Raw genomic sequence first — 22,563 nt, forward strand, 5'->3', positions numbered from 1 at the left:
TACAAATAGACACACAGACCACAGGGCACCCCACAGCCAAACTCACAAACACCTGGGTACTCCAATGCATGCACACCCCACTGCTGGATACATAGATACCCCACACCCGGACACTTGGGTACCCACACCCAGACACCCAGGCAGCCTGGGCAGCCCCACAGCTGGACACAACACGGCTACACTCCCACACACCCATTAACCTGAGGACTCCCAGACACCTGGATACACCCACCTCCAGATCCAGAGACACTGGGATATCCTTATGTTGACACACCCAGTTCCTCCCACATCCTGGCACTGGGACACCCACACCCAGAACCTGAGACACCACCCACCCAAATAGCTCCACCCCCAAACTCCTGGAATCTGACACTTGGATACCCAGACACCCCAGCATCAGGCTCCCCAGGTTCAGACCAGCTTGTCGCCTCCTTACTCCAAGTTCAGATCCTGCCACACAGGGTAACCAGATGGCTAGACTCCCTGAGAAGCCACACATGTGTCCTGTGCCCCAGGCTGCAATCATACCATCAGAACCACACACACACACACACACACACACACACACACACACACACACACACACTCTGACTGCCCAGATGTCAGAATCACACCTGCACACACCTCAGCCTCCTCCCCGAACCCCACCTGCAGGGGTCAACACAGGGGGCAGCTCTCCTCCCTTCCTGGGCTCACAGGCAGCCAGGACAGAGGCTGAGACAGAGGACAGAGTCTGCCCTCCTGCCGCAGGGCCCTCCCCTCCTCCCCAGACGCTCAGACTGACAGTTGGGACTCAATGCCTCTCACCAACTGCCGAACCTCCAGCACAAAGAGCTGAGACCAGGGGCCGGACAGGCCCTGCCAGCTGCTGGGGGGCAAGGGCAGTGGGGGTGGGGCTCAGAGGACGGTGGCTGGGGGGAGGGGCTGGCAGGCAGAGAGTTGACCTCTCCAACTCACAGCTCCCAGACAACACTCTCTGCATGGCCTTTTCACACACACCATCCCCCAGCAGAATTTTCCAGATTCCTGGAGGGAAACCTATTATCTGTAATCTCTACTTTCAGTGGAGTCAGTGCGCCCCCATCTGGCATCTCCGGCTCAGAACCTGACCCACGGGACATCACTCATTCTTTCATGCTGGGTGTATTTACTCAGCAGGAGTGGGCCAGGCCTTGTACCTGGCACTAAAGATTCAGAAGGAAACTAAATACCCAGTCCCTGTCCCCACAGAGCTCATGTAAGGGAGAAAGGACAAATAAACTGTAATTACAATAATTACGGTGTTATGGAAAACCCTAATCAACCCCCACCCTCCCTTTTTGGGCTAGAAGGGGGAGTAACCAAGGAAGGCTTCCGAGAGGAGGTGATGTCTAACCTAAAGTCCTAAGGAGGAGCAGGAGATCACCCAGTGAAGAGGTTGAGTTAGAGAGTTCTGGGGAGAAAATATAGCTTGTGCAAAGGCCCAGAGAGGAGACGGCAGGAGTGGACATTTAGCGGGTATTAGTAAGTGGGTTAGACTGGCCACAGCATAGGATGCAAGGCAAGTAGTGCAAAGCTGATGGGACTGGACAGGCAGGCAAGGGTTAGAGCAGGCAAGAGGACATAGCGGGAGGGACTTAACCCAGGAGGTAATGGGGAGCCTTCAAAGGGTTTCAAACCAAGGTTTCAAACATGTGTTTTAGGAAGATCCCTTACACTATGGAGGGAGGGGTGGAGGAAGAGGCTGGAGCCTTCCTGCCTGTGAAAGATGGATGAGGATGGAGAGAAGGGGACAGATGAGAGAGATCCTGAGATGGCATAAAGGTAGGATGCATCAGGATGTAGGGAGAGCAGCTTGGAGGAGGGAGGGGGTTAAAAGACGAAGGAGGGCACAAGGTACCCCAGCAACTCTAACTAACCCAGCCCTGCATGAAAAGCCACCACCCACCCCATTCTAGCTTAGCTGATGAAGGCATGGAAGGATGGCAGCATGCCTGGAGCAAGCAGGGTGTCCCCCTGGATCTTCCCTGACACCAGAGCTAGGACGGAGGCCGTCCAGGAGCTCAGCACCCACCCCCGACTCTGGCCACTCACACATCTTCCTGCTGTGTCCCTCCCCCACCCCCAGGGAGAAGGGCCAGCTGCCCAGACAAGCCTTTATTGCCCAACCTGAAACCACTGGGCAGCCTCTCCCTCATTCCTGCTGTCCACAACTCCAGCAACCAAAAGGACAAAATGAGCTAGAACGCAGCAGAATAAATTACTGCCAGATTTGCATGGCTCAGAGACATCACCACCCACCCTTTGGAGGGAGGGAGACTCAGGAGGCCTTCAGGGAGCTGGGCTGACTCTAATCAACGTGGGGACAAGGGGAGATCACACCCCTTCTACTAAGGGCTTCTGAATTAAGCTCAACAGTAATAGCTACAGGTGCCAGGAACTGTAGAAGTGAAGTGACTTGCCCAAGGTCACAGGGACAGCATGTGGCAGAGACAGACTTGCACCCAGGTCCCTCTGGCTTCAAATCACAGTCTCTGCCTCTGTAGCAGTCCTCAAAACCATCTTTTGTTCCCTGGCACTCACAAACAGAGCTTTAGTTTACAATCTACCAAGTACCATACACCTTCATTATGAAGCCCATGGGGCAGATGAGGAAACGGCGGCCCCAAGAATGGAAGTAACCCACTCAAGATCTCACTCCCAAACCTCAGTCCTTGACAGTCTCCCCTACTGGCAGGAGCTAGGGCACCTGAGGGTTCTTGGAATCAAGATGATGGTGGCAGGGATGGGGGAGCATGTACCCTTGGTTTGATCTCAGGGTGGGGGAGGGGGACAAAGTTGCTGCAGGACAGGGGGAGGGATTGGGGGAGGATAAGGAGGGAGGCCGCCTTAGGCGTCCTCTCGGGCACCAAGCGGTCAAAGCTAAAGCTGTGCGCGATGGCCTGGGACCGCTGGGCCCGGCAGAGCTCAGAGCCAGTGGCCGGGGCGGCTGCAGGTGCCCAGGGAGCTCCGCCCGAGGGGCCGGAGGGAGCAGCGGGGCAGCGAACGCGATCGGGAGAGGCCAGTTCTCCGAGACCGGCGGCCTGAAGGAGTCTCTGGGGCCGACGTGCTTCTGCCCGTGTCTTGGCTCGGGTACCCGTCTGGGGCGTCTCCCCGTTACTCAGCGCCCCAGGTACCAGGCTGAAGCCGCCCAACTGGAGGGGCTAGGGGTGCCGAGGCCACCACCGGTAAGGGACCGGCCACCCCCGCCCCAGGGGAGGCATCGGGCGCAACTCAGCAGAAGAGGGCCGCAGTCTGGGATCCCAGGCCTCAGGGTAGGATGGGGGGTTGGGAAGGGGGTGGACAGACACACCAACACACACACAGACTACACACGGTCCACAGCACACACGGGTACACAGACACAGCTTTAGATACACACATTCAGAAACGCTATCACACGTACAATTACACACACACACACACAACACAGCCCAAAAGACTCCAGACTCCAAAACACACCCAGAGACAGCGCAGTCATACAGCACACAGAAGCCCGGAGACACACGCTCACACACGTACACTCACGGCCGTCCCGGCCGGCGGGGAGGCCGCACAAAGTTGCGGAGTCGACTGAGGGGGTGTCCCGGGAGACCCCTGCGTTCGCGGCGCCCCCAGCGCGCTACGGGAGGGGGCGCCGTCCGGCCGCCCAGAGCCAGGCCCGGCCTGCCCGGACTCACCCCCAGCCAGCTGCCCTGGAGCAGCCACGGCCCGGCCCCCGCAGGAGCGCCCGGGCGCCCGGCCTTACCCTCCCGCCGGCCTCGGCGCGCCCCCCGGCCCCCCGCGTCCGCCACCCCCCCGCGCCGGGCCCTCCCCAGTCCCGGGCCGGGCGCCCCGCAGCCCCGGCGCCGCCTCGGATCTGCCGCCAGCCAGCGCCGCGCCGAACTTGCGAAACAACAAACAGCCCGAAATGTCGGAGTCGGCGGCCGCCGGGCCCCCATCCCTCCCTGGCGAGCCTCAGGCCCGGCCCGACCCGGGAGGGGAGGGGAGGAGAAGGGAGGGGGCGCCGCCACGACAACTTGTTCCGGGCCCGCGCGCCCCACACGCACACCCGAGGGACACACACACACACACACACCCTGTCACCGCCCCCTCGGGCGGCCCCGGGCCCCGTGCACACACTCAGCCACGGCCCAGGCGCGCACCACACTCGCAACATTCCCGGACACGCAGCCAGCACGCACGAACACACTCACATCCGTTCCAGACACGCTCCTACACACGCATTCCCGGCACATTTGGCATTCACTCGGACCCGCGCAGCGCCCCGGCGGCGCACACCACCAACCCCAGACACTCCCACACGTACACATTGCGCACACGGCGCACGGACACACACGTTCCGGACCCGTTCCCACGCCTTCACACACGTACACGGATCTCACAAGCACACACACCGCACACGCGTTCCCTGCTCCACACGCGGGCAGAATCCACAGAGCACTCTTCGCCACACGCAGAACACAAACACACGAGCCATTCTCGGACACACAGCAAGCAACACTCCGGGCTAGGGCACACAAAATGCCCACAAATGCAGCACATTAACAGACACAACTCCTGCCACACAACCAAACTCAAATGTACAAACAACAGGCACACAGTCCTACTTGGCCCCACACACACTACACAGTGGCAGAGACACAAGACACTCAGCGCACACCCCATGCCTCCTCGATGCACACAACATTCACCTCAACATACTCGTGGACACACAACACACACAGCACCTCTTCTTGCACATAACTCAGGACACACACCATTCGCAGGCACACAACACCCTGAGCACACGATCGCACATCCCACACTCAGACACACAGGGAGCAGGCTCGCAACGTCCGGTCACCCAACACTCCCACTTTCTTTCGAGCTACGCCACGGGCGCCGGGGGCTCCGCGGGGCAAGCTGGGTCCGACCGACTCGCGCTTACCTGCCGGAGTCTCGGTCTCGGGCGCGCAAAGCTGGAAGGTGAGCGCCAGGACGAGAGCCTGGGCGCGGGCCATGGTGCCCGCAGCCTGCTCCGGGGGCCCGGCGCGGGGGGCGCAGCCGCCGGAGCCCGAGCCGGGCCCGAGGAGAGCCAGAGCCGGAGCGAAGCGGCGCGGCGCGGAGCGGGACTGGCGCCGAGTCCAGAGCGGGAGCCCAAGCAAGCGGGGCGCTGACGTCAGGCTCGGCCGCGCGTTCCTCGGTCTCGAGGCGCCCCCTGCTGGCAGCCGCGCGCGCCGCTGCCCGGTTCGGTGGCCCGCGGCCCTGGTGCGCCCCTCCCCCACTCCCGGACCCCCTGGAGATCCCGGGCTGGGCCCGGACGCCCACCAGCCTCTGCACCCACCAGGCACCGACATTCTTAGGTGAGCAGGTCCACGCCTCTGCTCACTGCCCGCGCCTAGCTCCCACACAGCTCTCCAGGACAGAGACCAGGGACACCCGGCCTCTCAGTCCCATCCAACGCTTGAATCCCCTCTACCTAGATCCCGTCAAATGCGCATCCATACATACCTCCAAGGACAGGGAGCTCATCACCTACCAAAAGCGGTGGTGGGGTCTTTGGGAAAGCTAGCTTTTAACGTCGTTCATAGTATTGCTTTACCATCCTTTTAAAGTTCATGAGATCCGTAGTGATGTCCCCCTTTCATTTCTGATATTAGTAATTTGTGTCCTCTCTCTTTTCTTCGTCTGGCTAGAGGCTTATCGATGTATTGATCTTTTCAAAGAACCAGCTTCTGGTTTGGCTGATTTTTCTCTATTGATTTTCCATTTCACTGATTTCAGCTCTAATTTTTGTTGTTTTCCTGCTTCCTTGGCATTCAATTTGCTCTTCCTTTTCTAGTTTCCTAAGGCAGAAGCTAGTTTAGACGATCAATTGCAGATCTTTCTTCTTTTCTCATATATGCATTCAGTGCTATAAATTTCCCACTGTGCACTGCTTTCCCCACATCCCACAAATTTTGATAAGTCGTGTTTTCATTTTCATTCAGTTTTCATTTAGTTTGAAATTTTAAAATTCCTCTTGAGATTTCTCCTTTGACCCATGTGTTATTTAGAAGTGTGTTAATCTCCAAGTATTTGGGGATTTTTCAACTTTCTTTCTGTTATTGAATTCTAGTTAATTCCACTATGGTCTGAGAGCAATCACTGTATGATTCTTTTCTTTTAAATTTGTTAAGGTGTGTTTTATGGCCCAGTAGGTGGTCTATCTTGGTGAAAACTCCATGTGATCTTGGGAACAATGTGTATTCTGCTGTTGTTGGATGAAGTAGTCTTTAGATGACCTCTATATTTAGTTGATTGATGGTGTTGTGGAGTTCAACTATGTCCTTTCTGATTTTCTGCCTGCTGGATATGTTCATTTCTTTTTATTTAGTTATTTACTTATTTATTTCTGGCTGCGTTGGGCTTCGTTGCTGTTCATGGGCTTCTCTAGTTGTGGCGAGTGGGGGCTACTCTTCGTTGCGGTGCACGGGCTTCGCCTTGCGGTGGCTTCTCTTGTTGCGGAGCATGGGCTCTAGGCATGCAGGCTTCAGTAGCTGTGGCATGTGGGCTTCAGTAGTTGTGGCATGAGAGCTTCAGTAGTTGTGGCTCATGGGCTGTAGAGCACAGGCTCAGTAGTTGTGGCGCATGGGCTTAGTTGCTCCACAGCACGTGGGATCCTCCCAGACCAGGGCTCAAACCCATGTCCCCTGCATCAGCAGGTGGGTTCTCAACCACTGCACCACCAGGGAAGTCCTATGTTCATTTCTGACAGAGAGATGTTGAAGTCTCCAACTGTAATAGTGGATTCAGCTATTTCTCCTTGCAATGCTGGCTTTTAAAAAGTTCTTCCTCTTTATGCCGTGAAATCTGCCCCCCTCACTGACTCTCATTGATTCTAGTCTATCCCCTGGATACACAGCTTAAGTCCATTTGGGCATCTGCCCAGTATAAGCTCTTGTACAATGACCACAAACTAGTTGTCCATTAGTACATAAGACCAGGCACCTTCTATGTGCTTCACCCACATAGACTCATTTAATCCCCACCACTATTATTCTCATTACACAGTTGAGAAAATTAAGGTACAGAGAAAGAAAGTGACTTTTCCAAGGTTATGCATAGTATGCAGCAGCACCAAGATTTGAATCAAGGCCATCTGGCTTGAATTGAATAGAAGCTGAGACCTGTCTTCCATATGGAACAAATCAACGAACACTGGATACTGATTCATCTGTTCAACACTTACTCTAAGCCGAAGTGGAGACATAAAACAGACAAAAATCCCTACCCTCACGGAGCTTATATTCCAATGGAAAGACAAGAACAATAAACAACCAAAAAAAGCAAATTCTCTGGTATGTGAGACAGTAAGATACTAGAGAAATGGGGGAGAGAAACAGTAAGGGGGAAGGGAATTCTTGTAGTTTTAAACAGAGCACCTACTGTATGACATATTCATTATGTGTCTGCACCTCTACATGAGCCCCCTAAGGGCAAGGACTCTGTCTTATATCCCACTGCTTGGTATCTGGCATGTAGTCAGCACTCAATAAATATTGAATGGATGATTAGATAAATGAATGAATGTAGACATGGTTCTTGCCTTCATGAAGCCTACATTTTAGGGGGAGAGACCAGTAGCAAACATGCAGAGAAGAGACAGAAAGGATCATCCAGAAAAGGAAACTCAAGGAGAAACATCTGATGAAAAAAAGAAACAACCAAGGATGCTGCTGTTTCCAGAGGACTCTTGCAGGAGCCTCATGGCAGGAGTTTACCATTGGTCCTATTTGGGGGGATGTGGAAACTGAGGCTCAGAAAGCATAAGGCACTTCCCCAAGGTCACACAGCTAGTAAATGGTGGGCTCAGAGCTCAGACCTAGATCAGACTGATTCCACAGCCCTCTGCTCTTTGTGCAGGGGAAGACTATGGGCAGAGACTGTGATGGAGGGAGAAAAGGAACACAAGTAACAGATGGACAGATGAAAAGAGAACATTCTGCTCCACTTGAAAAAGACCACAAGCTTCTAAAATCCTTGAGAAGAAGGAAGGGAAACAGAAAGTCTTGGCCTGGAGCCACTGGCCCAAATCTAGGGAAAGGAGATGGCACCATAGACAGGGCCAGGCCATGAGGAAATTCAATCACTTTCAACTCATGGAATATTCATGACGCCTACCCTGTGCCAGGCCCCATATTGGGTGCTGGTGTCATGGAGATGTGCTAAACATGGCCCCACTCTTGCCTGGAGGGGGAAATGGCACATAAATAAATAAGAGACTATGTCCTAAAGGTCATAACACCAGTCCAAAGAAAACACAAAGGCAGCAGGGGTTAACTCAGGCTGAGGGAGTGGAAAACAACATCAAAGAAGGGATATCTGAACCTGGAGTTTCCTAGACAGGCAAGGCAGGGAAGAGCATTTCAGGCAGAAGGAGCAGACTGAATAAAGGCACAAGACATGGAAGTACTGGGAAAGGTGGGTGTCAGGTATGGTTGCATCATAGTCTCTACATGGCCCAATAGCAGGAGATAAAGACAGTATGGAAGTTGGGGTACAAAGGGTCTTAAACGCAAGGCCAGGACAATTGGGCCTGAACCTTTCACTCAGTGGTTCTCAAACTGTGCCCCTGCAGAAACCCTGGTGTTCCTCAAGCCAAGCTGAGGCATCCTACTGTTGAATTAAAACCACAGCCATATTTTTCTAATTTGCAAGAAGGTAGATTAATTACAACGAGTGGAAAAGTTTTTGTTGTCATTTTAAGGTGTTTTTCCTCCATATATTTTTCTGAAGAATTTAGAATGTGTTAGTAGTGTGAAAGAATGTTAGAATTAGCATAGAATCATAGTTTTATTTACAAGTTTAATATATCAACAGTTCACAGTGTTCTACAAAGAACTGTAGTTTATGGTTCTCCCTGAGTATTGAGGAATCATGGAAGGACTTTAAGCAAGGGAAAGACAAAATCTGGTCTTTCTGTTAGGAAAAAAAAAAGTCATTCTGGAAGCCTGAGAAAGAAGGAAGTGGGGAGGGAAAAATAAGGGAGAGAATCTCAGGAAGAAGGTTGTTGACACAGTTCGACCCGAGAGCTGATGTCCTGGGCCTATCAGGATGGACAGGGGACTAAGTCCAGCCCCCAAAGAGGAAGACCTGCTGGGTAATTCTCCACGCTTCCTGGCTAAGATGCCCAGGATATTCAGAGGAAACGATTTAGTATAGAAGATAATGTCAACAGCTCAATGTCACCTAGGGAGTCTTGCAACAGAAGTAGAACTGTGGGTCACTGTGAAAACAGAAGATAGGCAAGACTGGGTATTTGTGTGTGTGTGTGTGTGTGTGTGTGTGTGTGTGTGTGTGTGTGTGTGTGTGTGTGTGTGTATTGTGGGACCAAGTCTTTCTCCCACCATGGAACACCAACTTTCTCTAATAATAAAAATAAGTACAAACACTTTTTAAGCATGTACTATGAGCCAGTCTAGATGTTTTACATATGACGTTTCTCATTTAATCTTTACAATAACCCCCAGGAACATTTATCAAATGCTTTCATGTGCCAAACATTGAGCTAAATGCTTCAAGTGAATAATATCTCACAACAGCCTTGAATCAGATACTATTATTTCCTTCCTTTTACAGGTAAGGAAGTGGAAACACAGAGAGGCCAGGTGACTTGTCCAAGATCAAATGGACTTGTCCAAGTCCAGTGGCAGAGCCAGGACTCAAAGCCAAGTTGGCTAGAATGCAGCACGTGCACTCTTCATCATGACATTTTCTTTTCTTCCTCAGAGGAAAGGCTCTAAGTTGGCAAGTTTGGGGTCAATAAAATCCAATGAAAGGAATTCTTCCTTGTCCTTTGAAGTCCTGATTCAGTGTTCCTCAAGTTTGTTCCCCAGGCCACTTCCATCAGAATATTCTCGAGAGCTTCTAAGAAATGTAGATTCCTGGACCCTTCCCCAAGATTCTAACTCAGTAGATCTGAGATGAGACCTCAGGTGAGTTTCATGCATATTGAAGATTTTGAGTCACAGGACCGGCTCCAACAGCACTCCCTCCAAGGGTGCCCACCCCCACCCCAATCCCAAAACACCTCTCTCCTTCAGACTCCAGCAGTGCCCTCTGTCATGTCCTAATATTCAACTGGGGTGTTAGTTACGCTCATGTCTTCCTTCCACTAATAATATGATCTAGCATCTTTCTTGGGCTACACCTTTTTACCCATTGTCCCATTCAATCCTACTGCACCCTGAGCATTCTGAGAGGGGGCTCTCCTTCTTATGATTCCTCCCTTGTAATCTGAGCACACTTGGCATTCTACAATGTGCTATCCGGTCCACGACAACATTATTCTGTTGTTCTATCCAATCCTTACAACAATCTTGAAAGAAGTATATTAGGCCCCAATGAGAAAACTGACTCAGTTTCAGTCACTTGCCCGAGATGGCCAAGGTAAGAAGTGGAGGGTCTAGGATGTGAACCTAAGTCTTCTAACTCCAAATCCAGTACTCTTGCCTCTATATCAGCTTACATCCATCTCCTCTACTTGGTGTAGGGAAGTAAGCTTTGCCACCCTATGCTAGCAGAAGACAGCGGGGATTAAATGAGATAATGCCTTAAAGGGCCTGGCAGAGTGAACGCTCAAATGGTGGGGAGGAGGAGAAACTGAGGCCAGAGAAGGTGAAATGTCTTCCCCCCCAAGTCAAACACCAATCGCAGACCATAGACACAGCCTTAGGCCAGTATCAGACGCTCCTTGTTAGGAGTTCAACTCTGGCAAGCTCAGAATCTCCGAGACTCCCTTAAGTCCCTCCACCGACCAGGCCTCGCTCCCCAGTCAGTCTCACCAAGCGCCACCGCGCGGACCGCGGAGGAAGGGGACGGCCTTCTAAAAGGAGCAAAGGGCGTGGTCACGCAACGGGGCGGGGCGCAGGCGCGAGGTCGCTGGAAGATGACGTATCTCACAGCGTCCGGCTCTGAGTTAACCGGAGGAAGCATGTGGGTCTGCGGGGCGCGAACCCCGGCTCAGCTGCGGCGGCGGCTGTTCCCCGCGTTCCGCCGCCGGCGACCTGCTGCCGCCGCCTTCTCCGCATCTGCCGAGCCCTCCCGGGTCCGGGCGCTGGTCTATGGGCACCACGGGGACCCAGCCAAGGTCGTCGAGTAAGACACCGCGCCGAAATGGGGCAAGGGAGCTCGGGTTCCTGGAGGGTTTTAAGATGGGCTGTGGAAAATGGGGACTGGAAAGGGAGGGACAAGTCCCGAGGAGGAAGGCAGCGAACAGGACCGAAACTGTAGCCCAGGGCGTGTGTGGTAGCTCAGAAAGTCGTTGCTTGGAAGTTGAAAACCCTAGAGGCACAGTTATAATTGTAGTAATGGCTGACGTTCATTGATCCTGTACTGTGTGTCGGGCAATCCCTGTGTAAATGGATGCTCTCATTTAATCGTCACAGCAACCTTTTGGAGGAGGTACTTGATTTAGCCCCGTTTTGCAGATGAGAAAATGGAAGCATGGGAAGTAAAAATCACTTGTCCAAGGTCACACAAGCCAGTAAGTGGCAGAGTCGGAATTTTTGAACCCAGGTCTGTCTGACTGGCCTACGTGAGTTCCTATGCTCTACTATATTATGGAAGGAATTTTCAGAATACTTTTTCGTCCATTTGGATCTTCACATCTCAGAAAGTAGGTCAGAGATCATTGTTTCCATTTTACAGAAGGCAGGGGACTTGTCCAAAGTGATATAGCTAATAAAGATTGGAACAGAGACAGGGATCCATGGCTTCTGAGTCCTGTCTCGTGTGATTTCCTCTCCACTGTGCATGTGCCTTTAGTTAAAAAGAGATCCTGTTTTGGAGCCATACAGACCTAAGGTCAAATACAGGCTCAGCCTCTTAGTAGCTGTTTGATCTTGGACAAGTCCCTCAGCCCTTGTTACTTTTATGATTATGTCCTAAAATTCTGTTGGATCTTAACCCATGATTTTCACGTGTGACTCATAAAAACAGTATGTGAATTTTCAACGATTATAAATCTGCACATAAGCGATTATAGTCATTCAAAAGAGCTAGTAGGGTCACTAGTGGCGCTAGGGCAAAAGCATGGGTCTGGAGTCAGAAGACCTGGGGTCAAATCCTTGCCTCCCTGTCCTAGCTGTGTGTGTTTGGCAAGTTACTGAGATTCTCTAAGCCTCGGTTTCATCCCATTTAAAAATGGAGACAATGTAGTCATAGCTCATAGTGCTAATCAGCTGCAATAAAAGGAATGCTCTTCACCAGAAAGCACCTGCATACTCTCTTGCAGTCCCTTATTTCCAACTCTTCGATTCCCAGCAAATGGTTTGATTGTTTTCCAAAGGTCAGGCCAACAAGGAGTTATTTTCATGATTAAAATACAGGCTAGAGGGCTTCCCTGGTGGCACAGTGGTTAAGAATCCGCCTGCCAATGCAGGGGACACGGGTCTGAGCCCTGGTCCGGGAAGATCCCATATGCCGCGGAGCAACTAAGCCCGTGCGCCACAACTACTGAGCCTGCGCTCTAGAGCCTGTGCACCACAACTACTGAGCCCGCGTGCCACAACTACTGAAGTCCGTGCTCTACAACAAGAGAAGCCACCACAATGAGGAGCCCGCACACAGCAAAGAAGACCCAACACAGCCATAAATAAATAAATTTATTTTTTTAAAAAAATACAGGCTAGAGTGCTGGCTTCAGCAGCACATATACTAAAATTGGAACGATACAGAGATTAGCATGGTCCCTGTGCAAGGATGACATGCAAATTTGTGAAGTGTTCCATATTTTTACTTAAAAAAAAAAATACAAGCTAGGTGTTTTGACAGCCAAAGGGGTTAAGCCTCAGATAATTTCACAGTCATGCACTCAGCCTAGCCACATCCACCATTAGAGCAATTGAAAAGAATGTTGAGAAGACACGTCAGTCAATAAACCCCAATTTGTATGTTGATCATAGGTAATAAATCACCATGTTGGGAAGACAACTCCCTGAGGATTGCTGTAATGAGTTGGTAAAGTTCTGATGAACACTTTTTCCAAGAGTGCACCCCAAACAGGAACGATGTAGTGCCTCTCTCACAGGCTTGTCATTTACGCGTCTGGTGCAGGACCTGCCACAAAATAGGAGCTGCAAAAACGTTTGTTGAATCTGAATCTAATTTCTGTAATAAGTGCACCTTTTATTGAGTTCTGTGGTGATGAGGAAGGCGTCTCCAATGTCCAGGGACCCTGAGAAAAGGCCTGGGAAGGTTAGGCAGCTGAGTGCAGCTGCCTCCTGATTGATTCCCTCCCCTTGGAGAGTCAGGGAAGCTAGAACAGACCGGTCTGGTTGCAGATGCCACTTAGGGAAGAAAGACAGCTTGTCTCCTTGTGTGGGACCCTGATAATTTCTGGGAAGTTCAAGACATGATACTTCCACGAAGCATTGTATTCAAGCTTGGCCTCACATCTCAGTCACCTGTGGCACTTATGGAAACTATGTATTCCCAGGTGCCACTCCCGAGGTACGTAGCAGGTCTAGAACAGCCCTAAACATCTGAGTTTTTAAAGCTCTCCAAGTGACTCTGAGGCCTAGGCCAGGGTTGAAAACCATTGCCCTGTGGATACGGATTGTCAGGCACGCAGTAATTCTCTCCGCCCCTGAAGGGCAGCTTTCCCTCCTGACCCAGATTCAGGTGACCTGACTTGATCGTGTGTGGACTGAGGCCAGAGGCTGGGATTCTCTTCTTTGTAGTCATGTCTTAGGTGGTTTAGGGTAACCACGCTGTCACAGAAAGAATCAGGTGTCCTTTAAACATCCTGGTGACTGGATGTGTCAGGTTACACCAGGTGGGGTCATGGTGTCTGAGCAGAGTCCGAGCAGAGTATTCCCCGACCTGCTGTGGTTTGCGATACTTGCACTGTGGGCGGAGCTCTGGGAACAGCAGGGAGGGAAGGAGAAAGAGTCTGCTCAGATCTGAGAGGTTGCAGAACTCCTCAGAATGAGGCCTCCAGGGACCTCCTGTTCTTGTGTCAACATTCTGAATGTCCCTCTCTTCATCCCTCTTGGCCCCAAACATTCCAGCTGTTCTCTACTAAGGCCTTTTCCTTTGGTCTCTTAGAGTTTCTTTCTTTTATGCCCAAAATGAATCCCTTAAATAAGCACTTGGGCCTTTTTCATGTAAAGAATTGAACTGCTGACCTAAATGAAGCAAGACTGCAGGAGAAAATTACAAAGGTGGGAGAATTACAAACATTCCAGAACTTTCAGAGGTCCCCATGACCACATGCAGAGTTCTGGATTCTCTATGACATAATTCCAAGAAACTCCAATGTCCTCTTTCCTTTTGTTCCTGGAAGTCCCATTTTAGAACTTGATGTTCTCTGGATCTTATAGTAAAAACAGCTCTCATTTATTGTGTACATACCATGAGGCAGGCATTGGGCTAAGTTCTCCACGTATATTATGGATTTTAATAATCACAGTAGGGGCTTCCCTGGTAGGGCAGTGGTTAAGAATCTGCCTGCCAATGCAGAGGACATGGGTTCAAGCCCTGATCCGGGAAGATCCCACATGCCACAGAGCAACTAAGCCTGTGTGCCACAACTACTGAGCCCGTGAGCCACAACTACTGAAGCCCATGCACCTAGAGCCTGTGCTCTGCAACAAGAGAAGCCCGCGCACCACAACAAAGAGTAGCCCCCACTCACCGCAACTAGAGAAAGCCCGCTCGCAGCAACGAAGACCCAACGCAGCCAAAAATAAATATAGAATAAATAAATTAATTTTTTTAATTAAATTTTAAAAATAAATAAAAATCACAGTAACCCAGTTTGCTCATTGCTATCACCATTTTACAGATAGGAGAACTGAGGCTCAAGACACTTGAAAGTCACTCGTCCAAGATCATACAACTAGGATGTCCCTTCTTTACTAAAGGTCCATGATATAGACATAGGCCTGAAGAAACAATGACAGTCATAGCAAATGTTTTTTGAGCGTGAGATGGAGTGTAATACTGGGAAGGAGATAGGTCAGAAGAGAAGGTGAAATTCTAGGTCATTCAGGTGACCCCAAGTCTCTGCTCTTCATAGGACGCACAGCCCCCTCCCCACCCCCAGGGAAGATGGTAGGAATGCTATCCTCTGTCTCGTCCCCTTTTCAGGATCCTGACACTTTCATAAAACAGCATCCTAGTCATCATGGCTTTCTCACCTGCCTGCTGCTAGCACAGAATGAAATGAAGCTGTGAAACCTTTGGACAAATACCCTTTCTGTCTTAGCCAGATGGAATTTGGGGGAGCATGTGGTGGGGACCCAGGTTGTATAGGTGGTGAGTTCTCACTGTAGGGCACTGTTTACTCTCAAGGGATTTCTTCTTTTTTACAGTTGATGTCAGTGTTTAAAACCAAAACTCTGTGCAAATGACTTGGTTTTTAAACCAGAATTACAGTACTTTGAAAAAAAATTTAGCATTCTGGTTTGGCACCCTAAGAACTGGGATTTGTTTGCTTGTTTGTCTCCTGGAGCTAGTTTCTGTGGTCATGAATGGAGGAGAGGACAGAACTCATTGTGCACCTACCATGTGAACCAGCATTTATTCTTCGAGGGCCTACTGAGCACTAGGTGCTGAAGGCGCAGAGATTGATAATCTGTGGGCTTTTCCCTCAAGGAGCTCACATTCTAGTCCAGGAGATGATCCAGGGGGTAAGTGCTATGATATCTATGTTCAGAGTCTGTGGGCACCCAGAAGATGAGCACCCGACCCTACCCCCTCGGGGTGGTCAGAATGCTTTCTCTGAAGACATGAGATCTAAGTTGAGTCCCCCCAGAAGATCAGGTGAGCCGTATACAAGGAGGGAAAGTAGAAGAACCTGCATGGGCAGAAGCCCAGAGGGAAGAGAAAATGTGGTGTGTCTGACTAAGGAATATTTGTTGGGCGCCCTCATATGTGATCTTTGAGGGAGGAATCTGTGGAAACAGGCTCAGAAGGGACGAGCCTGAAGTCGCAGGATTCAGACTCAAGCTGGATTTCACATCCTGTGACACCGTTACATTACCTTCCCTCTTGAATTCACATGACGCGGCCGGGTTTGGGGCCCAGCCCTTCTACCCTCTTTTCCTCATTCTTTCCTCTGAGGGTGAAACTTGGCAGCACACCTCTGAGGGATTGCACCGTAGACCAGGGCTTTCCAACGTGCAGAGTGTCTGGGAGGAAGTTCTTACCATCCGGCCCTCTCCTAGCAGCTCCTGCAAGCACGTTGGTGTGATTCCAGGTCTTTCCCACCCTGGATGGCGTGGGAAGGGTCTTCATTTTAGAGAAGGAAAAGCAAAGATAACATGAGGCTAATCTGTGGCTCAAGGGGTGTCATTGGGGACCACCTGCAAGAGCACTGGCCTGGCTTGTAGTCCCACCCACGCCACTCATTGTTAGATTGAGGACATCACTCCAGTCTCCATTCTTTTCAGTTTTTTTTTTTGTTGTTGTTGTTTTGTTTTGTTTGGGGGGGTTATTGAAGTATAGTTGATTTACAATGTTTGATTTACAGTTTCTGGTATACAGCAAAGTGATTTGGTTATATATACATATTCTTTTTCATATTCTTTTTCATTATAGATTATTACAGGATACTGAATATAGTTCCCTGTGCTATTCCATTCTTTTCATTTGTTTTTTGATAAAAGAAAGGGGTTGACCAAAGTCAGCAGCAGGAAACATGGGAATGCGTGCCATCCCCCCGCCCTGTCTTCTGTGCCAGTGACTCCCTTCTCTATGTACCTCAAAACCTACACACCTCTTTGCCTCATTCTCCCCAAACAACACTCTTTCCTGCCAAGACAGGATGAGGCCTCAGCACCCTTCTCAACATTATCCTGCAGCCGTGGAAATGGTTCTGAGGCTTGAGTCCTCTGATCCAACAATCGTCCAGCTCCGGCAAGTCTGTGAAGCTGAAGCAGGTGTTGGACTGCCTGCTCGCCAGTGTTTGCTCCAGGGAGCAATGATGTGACTTGAAATAAGGGGTCCTGGGCACAAGATTTCACCAAGGGCCCCCTTTGCCATTGGTTAGTTACACAATCAGAGGCCCAGCAGGCAGGGGCTGCATGGTCATCGTCCTACCCATCAAAGAGAAAAGCAGCTGCAGGCGGGGCCTCTGCCCCCTGCTGTGGCCCAGTTGTGCTCTCTGAGGCAGCAAGGAGAGTTAGGCCTCAGCAGACTAAGCAGCAGACTCTGCAGCTCCCTTCACGCAAGTTTCCTGATGTTAGCAGTTGTAGAAGATTGTGGGGCTTGCAACCTTCCTGGTTATCTTAGTTGAGGGAAATAGGAGATTGAGAGGGTAGGGAGAGGGTTTCTTTGCCAACCCTGGGTAGAAACTTGCAGAAGTTGCCATCTGTCTCTGATTCCCTTGCATTCAAAGCGATTGTGCTACAGAACAAAAAGTCCTGAATGGTGGGAAGGCAAGATGACTCGGAGGCAGAGAACCCGGAAGAGGCGCAGGGAGGAAGGCGGGAGTGTCCGCACACCACGAAGAAACACAGAACCCGTGAGCTTTGCCCGGGAGAGGCAGAGCGCCCAGGACTCCATGAGAAGCCCCCCAGCTGTGGCCACCAGCATCCCCTGCTTCCTCCACAGTTGCCCGGTTGTGCCCTGCTTATTAACGATTAATCAAATGCCCAGCACTTCACTAAATCACAGAAGGCGGCTTGTTTGTGACCACGGGGACTGCAGACAGACCCCGGAGAGCCACGTAAGACATCAGCTACCTTCCCCCAGTGCTCTGTGATGGAATGCACATTCTTGGCTCTCTGTAATGAGCAGAGGAGAAAGTCTCCGTGGCCCATGACAACTCTTCCTGCGCAAAATGACGAGGGACCACTTTGAGGTGATTGAGTGGAAGACGCAAGATAAGTACAAATGGTTGCTAATTAAATGCGGAAGGCAGGAAAGATATCTTAGCAGAGCTGGCTGATGCCCGCCTTACACGGCCAGCATAACTGAGCCAGGCCCCAGAGTACTGGCCTCTTTTTCCCCCCTCTCAAAAGGCTCTTTCTTCTGCCTGCTTTTGTCTCCCTTGTAGTTCATATGGCATCACAGGTGTACAGCCTTTGCCTCAAAGGAGCCATTGTGACCTTATCCAGTGTGGGATCTGTCGAATGAAGGCAGAGGCATCCCTCCGAGTCGCGTGGCGCCACTACTCACAGGGGAAGGGACTGAACAGTCTTGGGAAAGTGTCTTGAGATCCAGCCAGGCTGTGTTTGGGTGCCTCCTTTGCACTCCATAACACAGCCACCAGTTCCTTTGGTGAGTTTAAAGCAAAAAAAAACAAGGAAGAAATTGCTGTCATTACACCCGAGGTCCAACTCTGGAATTCAGACTCGGCCCGGTTTTCCTTCCTGTCTCAGCAGAATGGTATCCTTGACGACGCTGTTAGAACTGTCTGCAGGAACAGCAGTGTCTAGTATTGATGGCATTCCGTGGGGCAGGCTGGGGCTGGTCTTCCTGGTGAGACGCAGCTGGACCAACACACCTCCCCCTGTGCAAGCAGCCTGTGTCAGGCCTGTCCCCGCCCTCACCCACCTCTGTCTGCAGCTTCAACTTTCCGTCTCCTGCCCCACTCCCCTTCCCTCCCACTTCTGTGAATTTCAACTGGTGCAGAGCAGCTAGGCTCCCAGAAGACAAAGAAGAGAACTGGGAGCAGGCTGCAGCCCAGTGCAGCACTTTTCATACTGCTGTCTGGGGTACTCAGTGTGCTGTGAGGGTAGTGTTCTCAGCTGAGTTAACTCTGGAAACTCTGGGTTACACAAAGCCACGTGGGTTTCTTTACTGGAGGACTTCTCAGAGCCTTTATGACTCTAATGTGCAGTTTGAATCTTATAAAGGTGGTTTAGTAGGCAGCGTTTCCCAAAAGTATTGGACCCCAGGGAATACCTATTAATATCTCCCAGGACAGAGATTCCACACACACAGTGTAGGGGATGCCGGCTTAGTGTTCGACAGTCTGAGCTTTGGAGTCAAGCTTAAGACCAAGTCTTGCCACTTACTAACAGCTTAACCTTGGACAAGTTACTTAACTTCTCTGAGCTTCAGTTCCCATCTGAAAATTGGGGTGACAACACCCTCCAGACAACTTGAGGACTCAACAGCATCTTGTATATGAACGCTAAGCACAATGTCTGGAGCTTTAATTGTCCAGCCAGATCACCCAGAATAAGTTTATCTACTATCCTAGACTCCACCTACATGCAGCTGACTCACCTCTGTGTGTCCAGTGCAGAGCACCCTCTGCTCCATTCCGTACTGCAGGCCACCTGCTTCAGGCTTCAGATGTAACACCTTCCTCCCCACTCCAAGCCACTCTTCTTTCCTCCTATCTCAACATCCAGTTGCCCAAGCCTGGGAGCCATCAAAGACTCCCCAGCCACCCCCATGGAGTCAGTCACCAAGTGAAATCAATGCCACTTTTTATTTAAGAGATTCCAGGTTATCAGATCCTTCTCTCCATTCCCACAACTCCAACCTCGACTGCACCTGTGCCTGGCCTACCATCAGGTCAGATTCTTTACCATTCCCTCTGGCAGGAAATCCTTCGTTTCTCTCAGTCCACCCCATAAGCTCCTGTTTATCCTTCAAGCTTCAGCTAAGATATCACACCTTCCGAAGTCCCTTTGGTAACCCTTTGCTATCCCTCCGGCTGGTCACACACTCAGTTGGCTTTAGCACTACAAGTGCCCTCCCAGTGTTTCCACATGTGAGTCCCCACGCCATCAATCTCCTGGGCAGGAGATACTATTTTTTTCATCTTTAAAGCCCTTGGCACAGTCCCTGGCACTTAGTAGGACTGTTGATAAATATTTGTTTAATTAAATTTACTTGAATTTTCCGAAAAGTTGCCGTCTTCCTTTGAGTGATTCATTGATTTTTTTCAGAGGTATAGCCAGCTGTTTCAGAGGTTTCCTTGGCTATTCCCACCTCTGACAACAGCTAACATTTCTTCAGCATCTACTGTGTATCAGGTACTCTAGCAAGTGCTTTATGTCCATTAACTCACCTAATCCATGAGCTGACTTCTAGTGTTCTCCCATTCCACAGATGAGTACTGTGAGGTTCAGCTAGCTGGTCAATGACTGAGGTAGAATTCACACCCAGGACTACCTGTTTCGCTCCAAATCCATGTTCTACCCTTCATCTATGAACTGAGAGCTACCTGTATTCTTATCCTGACCACAGTCATCTAGATTTTTAAGAATTACAAACGTACTGCAAATTTGATCTGCACTCTCCTGTGAGGAAAAGAGGCATGGGTTTTTGCTTAGATTGAACTCCCTTAAGGATAATCTCCATTTTTATTTGTACCCATCGTTCAGCGGTATTTTCCTAAACAGCCCAGGACCAGGGAGAGCAAGTATCAGCCTCAGTAGCTAAGTCCTTGGGGTGTGAGCCCCTCCCCTGACTCCCTGACTGTCGCTTTTGAACCACATTTTCTCACTAAAGAGGAAAACGGGACAATTTCTTTAAGAAGCATTCTCCAGCACTGTTGTGGTCCCAGATGCTGTGCTGAACACTGAGTTAAGACTAAAAGTTCTCTGCCCTCCGTGAGCTTACAGCCTAGTAGGGAGACAACACACATTCTGACTTTAAAACTCAGTGATAAGTAAAAAGTACCCTGAACTGAGTCTGAAAGACCTGGATTCAAATCCGAAGTCATATCTGCACTCCAAAATCCAGAAAGCTCTGAAAACTAGCAGTTTTGTTTTTTCATAACTCATTTGGAGGCAAAACCTAATCTGGAGTGAAGTTTTTATATGGTCACTGTTCAACCCACTTAGTGTGAATATTCCTACTTTTTGCTTCAGGAACAATGTGTCTGATGGGAGTGCTGCCTATCCCGCAGGGAGAGGTGCAGCTAACACACGGGCCTGAACTCTGGAGGACATCCGGCCCCAGGAGTTGGAAAAGGAATGTGAATTTATGCTTTGTGATCAGTTGAAGAAAATGTATGAAAAGACTTCATAAACTAGATGGTCTTAAATGGCATAGTCACCCCCATCTGTGTAATGGGAGCACTGAGGGTGGAGCAAGTGATTTTTTTCAGGGCCAAGAAGAGCGTCAAAAGATGCTTTAGGGGACAAAAAAACAAACAACCCAATCCAAAAATGGGCAGAAGACCTAAATAGACATTTCTCCAAAGAAGATATACAGACTGCCAACAAACACATGAAAGAATGCTCAACATCATTAATCATTAGAGAAATGCAAATCAAAACTACAGTGAGATATCATCTCACACCAGTCAGAATGGCCATCATCAAAAAATCTAGAAACAATAAATGCTGGAGAGGGTGTGGAGAAAAGGGAACACTCTTGCACTGCTGGTGGGAATGTGAATTGGTTCAGCCACTATGGAGAACAGTATGGAGGTTCCTTAAAAAACTACAAATAGAACTACCATATGACCCAGCAATCCCACTACTGGGCATATACCCTGAGAAAACCAAAATTCAAAAAGAGTCATGTACCAAAATGTTCATTGCAGCTCTATTTACAATAGCCCGGAGATGGAAACAACCTAAGTGCCCATCATCGGATGAATGGATAAAGAAGATGTGGCACATATATACAATGGAATATTACTCAGCCATAAAAAGAAACGAAATTGAGCTATTTGTAATGAGGTGGATAGACCTAGAGTCTGTCATGCAGAGTGAAGTAAGTCAGAAAGAAAAAGACAAATACCGTATGCTAACACACATATATGGAATTTAAGAAGAAGAAAAAATGTCATGAAGAACCTAGGGGTAAGACAGGAATAAAGACACAGACCTACTGGAGAACGGACTTGAGGATATGGGGAGGGGGAAGGGTGAGCTGTGACAGGGCGAGAGAGAGTCATGGACATGTACACACTAACAAACGTAAGGTAGATAGCTAGTGGGAAGCAGCCGCATGGCACAGGGATATCGGCTCGGTGCTTTGTGACCGCCTGGAGGGGTGGGATAGGGAGGGTGGGAGGGAGGGAGACGCAAGAGGGAAGAGATATGGAAACATATGTATATGTATAACTGATTCACTTTGTTATAAAGCAGAAACTAACACACCATTGTAAAGCAATTATACCCCAATAAAGATGTTAAAAAAAATAAATAATATATCATGACAAAAAAAAAAAGATGCTTTAGGGGAAGTAAAATTTCAGCCAGGTCCTAAAGGGTGAGTTCAATTTCTCACTTTGCAGAGGAGCTGTGGAAAAGGAATTCTGGGCTGAGGGAAGAGCGTGTAGAAAATGTGCAGGAAAAAAATGTCTTTAAGTAGCTTGAGCACGTGGACTCTGTCAGCTTACAGAAAAACTCTATCTGTCAAACTGCAAGAGAGAAGCAGTACAGATGATATAAAGGGGCAGCTTAGTCCACAATCCATTTGCTCTGGGCAGGATTTTTCTCTGGAGGGCAGACTTACATATGTGTTCACAGAGAAACAGTGCCGTCTGGGCTGACGCCTCCCTCCTTATCCTGGTGGAGAGGCTGTGGAGCCCTCCCCCTGACCCCCAGCTCCCCAAGCAGGCCCAGCAATGGTCAAGGCTGCCCACTACTCCAGGCT

At 49.9% G+C, this 22,563-nt stretch overlaps 2 protein-coding genes and 1 non-coding gene across 7 annotated transcripts in view; 2 read left to right on the forward strand and 1 right to left on the reverse strand.

Moving 5' to 3' along the window:
- The window catches only part of PTPRU (protein tyrosine phosphatase receptor type U), an 83,473-nt gene extending 78,402 nt beyond the window's left edge, over nt 1–5,071 (reverse strand). For both annotated transcript variants that reach the window (XM_060140802.1, XM_060140801.1), the window contains exon 1: nt 4,949–5,071. In XM_060140802.1, coding sequence (XP_059996785.1) covers nt 4,949–5,021 — 73 coding nt within the window. In that variant the 5' untranslated portion in view covers nt 5,022–5,071. The remainder of the gene's footprint in view (nt 1–4,948) is intronic.
- MECR (mitochondrial trans-2-enoyl-CoA reductase) overlaps nt 2,913–22,563 on the forward strand; it is a 39,063-nt gene continuing 19,412 nt past the window's right edge. For 2 of the 4 annotated variants that reach the window (XM_060140803.1, XM_060140805.1), the window contains exon 1: nt 10,958–11,139. In XM_060140803.1, coding sequence (XP_059996786.1) covers nt 10,976–11,139 — 164 coding nt within the window. In that variant the 5' untranslated portion in view covers nt 10,958–10,975. Of the gene's footprint in view, nt 3,207–10,930; nt 11,140–22,563 lie in introns of those variants that run through there. The other 2 variants (XM_060140806.1, XM_060140804.1) reach the window with 2 other exon arrangements.
- On the forward strand, nt 12,676–12,779 carry LOC132516508 (U6 spliceosomal RNA). Its single transcript, XR_009539342.1, has one exon. It is a non-coding gene; the product is annotated as a U6 spliceosomal RNA (small nuclear RNA).

The sequence above is a fragment of the Lagenorhynchus albirostris genome, chromosome 2 (assembly GCF_949774975.1).
Source record: "Lagenorhynchus albirostris chromosome 2, mLagAlb1.1, whole genome shotgun sequence".
Taxonomy (NCBI): Eukaryota; Metazoa; Chordata; class Mammalia; order Artiodactyla; family Delphinidae; genus Lagenorhynchus; species Lagenorhynchus albirostris.